Below are 6,945 nucleotides of genomic sequence, written 5' to 3' on the forward strand. Positions count from 1 at the left end.
GGTTGGGCTGTGGAGAGCAAAGATGTGGGGCCGGAGGGGGTTCGCACCCCCATGGGAGGACGAGAAGGAGGAAGAGGAGGAGGAGGAGGAGGAGGTAGACCCGGACCCGGACCCGGACCCGCTGCGGTTGGGGCGGGCGTTGAGTTTTCAAACGCGTTGTTTGCGTGAAGCTGAAAGAACGAAAAGCGGCGGGGTTTTGTGGCGGGAAGCGGCGCCTCCCGGAGCATTCGGGCACTGCGAAGATCCTGTGCTGCTCTAAGAGACGGGCGGCAGGTGGGGGTGGGAATCGAGGCGGCGTTAGCTGTGAACACCTGGGGTCCGTGTGGTGATCGATACGGTTGGAAAAGAGCCCTCAGATCCCAACCGTGCTGCTCAGCGTGGCCATCAGTGCCACATCCCCGCCGTGCTGCAGCTCCTCCAGGTGTGGGGACGCTCCCACCTCCGTGGGCTGTCTGTGCCTCGCTGCTTTTGCTGAGAAGTTATTGTTCCCGGTACCCAACGGCAGCCTGAAGCCATCAGCTCCCATCCTAAAACCGAAGATATTGCGGTAATTCTTTCCTCCCTTTGCATAAAGAGGAGAGGAGGAACGCGGCCCTGTGTTCCCACCATCTGCTTTTGGGCCCCAGGGTTCTGTCTGCCTTTGCCAACCAAACCGTGGAATCCCTGTCTATGGGATGGGGTTTGTAGCTCAAGTTCCCTTATGATATCCGTGCTGTGTGTGTTTTTCTCTTAAATCCAGAGATACGTTCTCTCCTGGATTGTGAACTTAACTGGAAATGATGTGGCCGAGCTCAAAGGCTGTGGCTTTCCTTTAGTTTGATCTCTGCTCGAAGCCTTGAGCTTTGACTCGGACTTTCCAGAGGTGTTTTCTGTTGTGTTCAGGTTCTGGAGTGTGGAAGGTTTCATGTGCTGCTTCCCACTTCATCAGGACGGTGCCTGCTGCCTTTCCCTGACACATGCAGAATAAACTTGGAGTGTTTGTAAGTCCTTAAAGAGACGGGAGATCCCGGCCAAGTTTGAGAAAGGCAGAAGGGAGGAAATGTTTAAAGCTTAGAGCTCATTAAAGCGAAGCTGAACTGCTCATCCTTTAAGGTGCAGCTGATGGAACCGGGCTGTATTCAGACCCAACCTCTGGGTCTCCACGTTATTTTTCTTGGCTCTCCTTTTGTTAAGCTCCCTGCTGAAAAGATGAGCATGAGGCACGCTGGAAGGGCAGCAGCTCTCCCTCGGCAGCCTCTCAGCATCAGTTCCATTCCCTACCGCCCCAAGAAGTGCAGTGAGCAGAGTTCTGTGCTGGTCCATGCTGTCAGCCAAGCTCTCCTTCCTCCGCTTGCTATTCCTGTCCCTATAAAGCAGGCTTTTGTGCACACCTTCATGCTGGGCCTCTTTTTTCCTGCCCTTTTACTGGGCTTTGAATTCTTTTCGAGTGCCTTAGGTGTGTCGGGTGCTTTTCCTATTAGCTGCAGACCAAGGAGTCATTCTTGCAATCTTTCACTGCTCTGCTTTCCTTTTCACAAAGGATTTCAGCCTTGCCTTGAACGTTAGGTAAGAAGTGACAAATGAAAACAGAAGGACTTAGTGCAGGATTGCTAGACTCGGGATGGTCCTGTTTTTCAGTGTAGAACAACTTTTTCACGCCTTAAGTGAGGGAAAATTGAAGTTGAACATAGGAAACGTGTGCTACTTAATGAGACTTTCTTGGGGCAGGATAATCCAGCCCCAAATCCTGCAGCCGTGAGCGATGTCCCCACGATTGCTGTCTGTTGCCTCCGCTGCGTTCCCCTCCAACCCCAAACCAAGCCGTGCTCTGTGTGCCTGTGGCTTGTTTTGAATCAAGAAAACAGGCAGGGTTTGAAATGCCCTCATGCCAAGGCTGCAATCTTTGCCGAATCCCTTTGTCGTGTTCCAGCCTCCCTGACTGCAGTGCAGTGAAAGGCCTGCACAGCAGCTCGCCTCTGCAACGCCAGGCTCTGCAGCAGCTGCTGTGCTGGGGCTCAGCATCGCCTGCCTGCTGCAGGCTGCAGATGTGCTGTGCTGCGTGGAGCCCTGGAGCCACCGGGCCCCCTGGGCTCTGCTGCTGGCCTGCTTTTTCTGCAAGTGCTCCTGGCCTCGCATTTGCATCTTCTCTGCCCTTCCTGTAATGATGGAGCTGTGGCACGGCATTGCTTGCGCTGCTCTGTGGCTTTCCTGCTTTCTCCGTTTCTGTCTCACTCCCAGCTCTGGTTCCTGTGCCTCTTACAGACTTTGGTCCAGGGAACTCGGGCTCCTTAACTCAGCATCCCAAGGTCCTTAAGAACAAGGCGACAACTGCAGCGTTTGTGACTGAGATCCCTTTGGCTGCAGCTGGGAGCAGGGAACGCCAGGATCTCACCCCTGCGGGCCCTTTTCTCCACATACAGGTTGTGCCTCAGTGCAGGGAGGATCCTCCTCCCCGCGGGGGCGAAGGGGAGGAAGGAGCTGCCAGAGGAATTCCAGAGTGAAACTCGAGCCTGGCTTCCTGCAGGCGCTGGCAGCTTCGCCTTGTTGCATTGCACAGCCTTGGGCTCGCCTCCACCCAGCGTCCAGTCAATGCCCAGTGAATATCTGGCTCTGCCTTAGCCTGGGAGCAGGGCAGGGAAAAGCTTTTCTGCTACATGATGTTGTACAGCTTCGTTTCAGCAAGCTGTTCCCGACTTTTACTGCTCCCCTCCCCCAGGAACGGGGCAGGAAATCTGTATCCCTGGGGGCTGGGTGTGCTGTGGTATTTAATAAAGGAGCCCTGTGGTAGCCGTGCCCCTGCAGTGGGAATGTCCCTGTCACTGCTCCAGCTGCTGGGCTTTACAGGCTGGGGAACTTCTCATGGCTTCACACAGCACTCAGAGCAGGCTTCATCTCTTCTGATGGATGCTGCAGCTCTGTAAGGCAGCAGGGCAAGCTCTTCCCTTGTCTCCATCTCCAGCCTGCTCTGGTGCTGACCCCTCTCTTTCTGAAACCACCAGGTAAGTGCAAAGCAGCAGAGCCCTGTGCTGAAGGAGGGCTGTTGTTCTGCCTGGCTCGCCAGCAGCTCGGTGCCCATCCTCTGCACAGTGTGTGCTCCGAGCAGCAGCGAGGTCCAAAATCCAAACATTTGAGTGCAGTGCGTGCCAGAAGGAGAAGTGCTGCTTTCTCTGTGCTTTTCCATGCTCCTTGGCTGCCCTTAGGGCCCGTCTGTGAGACAGCAGCACAGACAGGGTGGTCTGGAGCCTCGGCTGGGTCCCTCCTGTCCTCTCTGTTGGGGTTTCTGGTGTCATTCATGTTGTGGGCTTTGTGGGCCTCCTTTTTGAGCCTTTTCCTTTGAATGGGGCTTTAATGGCAGCTGCTCAACTCAGCAACATCTTGTACAAAGGGAGCTCGCTCAGCTGAGAGCCGAGGTTGTTCTGAACTCTGACATCTTCCGTTAGCGTAGATCTGCAGGATTCTTGTTTTGCTGTGTAAACTAACTGGCATAGATTCTTGTCAAGCTGAAATGCTTTGTACAGCGTTCACCTGAGCAGCACAAATCAAGTCTTTGGGCTGGTAATGTTTGACCAGCTCGCCAGTCATCTTGCTTGGCAGAAAAAGCATTTCTTACCGGAACAAAGCAGTTAGGCCAGGAAGGCTCTGGGCAGCTGTTCAGCAAGGTGGGTGGGTGACAATCAATCCTCCTGGGATGCAGAGCCAGGACCAGGAGTTTCAGTCCTGGTGACAGAGCAGTGACAGTGACTCCGTGTTGGTGACCTGGGCTGGCAATGCTCACCGCCTCCCGACCCTTCGGGCAGTCTTTGAACCTGAGGACAGCACTCCCGTATTCCTTTGTGCAGGGAATGGCCTTGGTTTGGGTCAGAGCATCCTGCAAACCTTGCAGTGCTTCAGATGCTTCCCACCAGCTCTGGGCTTGTGGCTCTGTGGCTGTTTGTGTGCCCTGGAGATAAGGAGAAGAAAAACTTTGGAGCTGGATGAACATCCTGGAGTGCACATGAAAACACCGAAGAAAAGAACGTGGGGAGCTCAGGATCAGGGACTGTGACTTTTGTTTAGCTTGGATTAACTGTTTATTAACTTTAAATTAATGTCAGCAGTGTGCTTTCTCCCTCCCGCTGCCGTGTGGATTTGCACATGGTTTCCACAGCTCAGGGCAGGGTAGAGCTGAGATGAGTGGAAGGGCTTTGTGTGTTTCCTGCTTTGTAAGTGCCTGCTTCCTCTAAAAGAGCCTTCTGTGCTGGTTACATAGAGGCAAAGCTGGGTACAGTGTATACTTTTGCTGCCTTGCAAAGGCAAACCTGTCCTTAACACACACGTGTGATCTTCTTTCCCCTTTCAGCAGCGTCGCCCGTAAGCTGAAAAACTGGCCAGCACAATGGGAAAAAAACAGAACAAGAAGAAAGTAGAAGAGGTCTTAGAGGAAGAAGAGGAGGAGTATGTGGTGGAGAAGGTCCTGGATCGACGGGTGGTGAAGGGCAAGGTGGAATATCTGCTGAAATGGAAAGGCTTCTCCGAGTAAGTAAGCAAGAGGGAGGCTGACTTTTTACGTGTTCTGATAGTGATGGGTTGAGGGGGCTTTAATCTGAAAGAGGGGAGACTTGGATCAGACGTGAGACAGAAGTGATTTGCTCACAGGGCCTCTCCTTGTCTGCAAAATGGAGCTGACAGGCTCGGGGTGAGGGTAATGATGGAGAAGGTGGTACTGAGTGTCACCAGCTCTAATTGGAGCACTGTGAGCGTAGCCCAGGTGAGAAAGTCCTGCTTCTGTCTCACGGATTAACTGTGCAGTGCCATGGTGGTACATGGGGCTTCCTTCCCTTCAACGGAGTGTGAAGCAAGCAGACAGATGAAAAGAGAAATAACTGCCCTGGCCTCACTGCCCTTATCTGTTTTGTGGGGTGAGGGCACAGAATCCTGCTGCTTCTCTCAGCGTCTCCACTTGATCTGGTGTCAGGACTTTCTGTCTGTAAATTAAACTGCTGGTTTTGATTCCAGTGAAGATAACACATGGGAGCCAGAGGAGAACCTCGACTGCCCAGACCTCATTGCAGAGTTCCTTCAGTCCCAGAAAACTGCACACGAGAGTGAGAAGTCTGAGGGGAGCAAACGCAAAGCGGAGTCTGACACGGAGGACAAAGGGGAGGAGAGCAAACCAAAGAAGAAGAAGGAGGAGGTGAGGCAGCGTGGGCTTTCTGTACTCACCTCCCTAGCTCTGAATATGGCTCAGTGTCCAGCACTGGAATAGCCATGCTCTGAAACCTCAGTCAGATGGTTCTGCACAGAGGGCAGACTATTCCAGATGAGCGAGGCACAGCTGGAGAGCTTTTGAAAAGCTGCAGCTTTTTGGAAGGAGGTGTGAGCTGCTCTCTGAGCCAGGCCTCTACGAGAATCTAGGGCTGGTTTTAGCACTAAACTGAGAGGTCAATCTTTGAACCTAAATAGTGTGGAGCCACGGCTTCTCATGAGTGGCTGCAGGGGTAAAATGGGCTGCAGGGGTTACCTGCTGCCTCCGAGAGAGGGAGCAGGGCAGAGCAGGGAGCCTCCCTCTGGGGATGCTCGTGGAAAAAGGACAGGACAGAGGCTCTGCGGTCTGGTTTGCATCCTGGGAGCTGCTGAATCTCGGCCAGCACAAAAGTTTGAGCAGCTGTGCCTCGGAAATCAGATCCTCTGCTCGTGGCTTTGGGCTGCCCTGGGGCCCCAGGTCCCCCCTGGGTGTACACCTGAGCTGTCTGCTCAGCGCCTGCCGGCCTCGGTCGTTGCAGTCCAAGCATCTGATGCACAGAGCCTTTCTGAGCAGCCCTCAGTGCGTCTGTGTGGCCTGCAGCAGGGCTGTGACCCATCACCCTTCGATGCTACAAGTGGAAACTTGTCTCTTGCAGTCGGAGAAACCACGAGGCTTTGCCAGGGGCTTTGAGCCGGAGCGGATCATCGGTGCCACAGATTCCAGCGGGGAGCTCATGTTCCTGATGAAGTGGTGAGTGTGTCTTTGTGTCTGTCATTTCTTCGCTTATTCTGTGCCAGAGAGGGAAGGACCTGCACCTGGGGAGTCCCTGCTACCTGGCACGAAATCTCTCACGATGGCGCTGCTGCCTGAGGTGACCCTCTGCGCTGAGGCTAACGTGGATGTGAAAGAAGCAGGTAGGGCCCTTGGGATTGCGTGGCTCTTAAGATGCCCCCCCTGCAGCAGGCGCGAGCTTGGGGAGAGAGAGGGGTGTGATGTCGTGGCACGGGCCACAGCTGCAGAAGGCCACATCCCAAGGAGAGCCGTGACCCTTTCAGCTCTAGGGAAGCAGGGCTTGGTGCTGGTGCAGCTGGGAGCCGAACCAGGCAGGTGAAGGTGCAGGAAGCACTTGCTCTTGCGCTGTCTCAGAAGTATGGAGTAGCTGGGGAAGGGCTGCAGTTTCGATGTGGCTGCTGTCCCCACGCCTGACAACACAGCCTGCTTTTGAGGGCTCACGTGCTGCTTCTCTCTGCACCGGAGTCACTCGGGAAGGATTTGCCTGAGGACGCCTCGGTTTTCCAACTGCTCGATTCTCTCCAGTTCTTCCACCTCCTTCTGCAGCCCCCTAATTTGCTCCTCTGCTCTGGCCTGTAGGAAGAACTCTGACGAGGCCGACCTGGTCCCCGCCAAGGAAGCCAACATCAAGTGCCCCCAGGTGGTCATCTCGTTCTATGAGGAGAGGTTGACATGGCATTCCTACCCCTCAGAGGACGATGACAAGAAAGAGGACAAGAACTAAACCCTGGCACCCGCCCTGGCCAGCCTTTGTATAAAGATCTGAACTGTGGGTTTGAGCGAGAGGGGGAAAACGCAGCTCTGCTCAGTCGGGAGCGTAGAGATGGCTGGAGAAGATGCCCTTTGAAGAGACCAGTATGGTTTCTGTGCCCTGCAGCTGCTCCGCTGCTTTATGCAGCTTCATGCTGTGTACAGATTCAAACCAGCCCGGCTCACTTGGGGGGGTGGGG

At 54.4% G+C, this 6,945-nt stretch overlaps 1 protein-coding gene across 2 annotated transcripts in view; it reads left to right on the forward strand.

Moving 5' to 3' along the window:
* Positions 1-6,939, forward strand: part of CBX1 (chromobox 1) — a 7,182-nt gene extending 243 nt beyond the window's left edge. The window contains exons 2-5 of one of the 2 annotated variants that reach the window (XM_042829603.1): positions 4,319-4,494; positions 4,975-5,152; positions 5,859-5,953; positions 6,575-6,939. In XM_042829603.1, coding sequence (XP_042685537.1) covers positions 4,355-4,494; positions 4,975-5,152; positions 5,859-5,953; positions 6,575-6,719 — 558 coding nt within the window. In that variant the 5' untranslated portion in view covers positions 4,319-4,354 and the 3' untranslated portion in view covers positions 6,720-6,939. The remainder of the gene's footprint in view (positions 1-4,318; positions 4,495-4,974; positions 5,153-5,858; positions 5,954-6,574) is intronic. The other variant, XM_042829604.1, reaches the window with a different exon arrangement.
* The last annotated feature ends 6 nt before the right edge of the window (positions 6,940-6,945 follow it).

The sequence above is a fragment of the Centrocercus urophasianus genome, unplaced genomic scaffold, assembly GCF_019232065.1.
Source record: "Centrocercus urophasianus isolate 14NV4802_14NV808 unplaced genomic scaffold, USGS_Curo_1.0 seq_313, whole genome shotgun sequence".
Taxonomy (NCBI): Eukaryota; Metazoa; Chordata; class Aves; order Galliformes; family Phasianidae; genus Centrocercus; species Centrocercus urophasianus.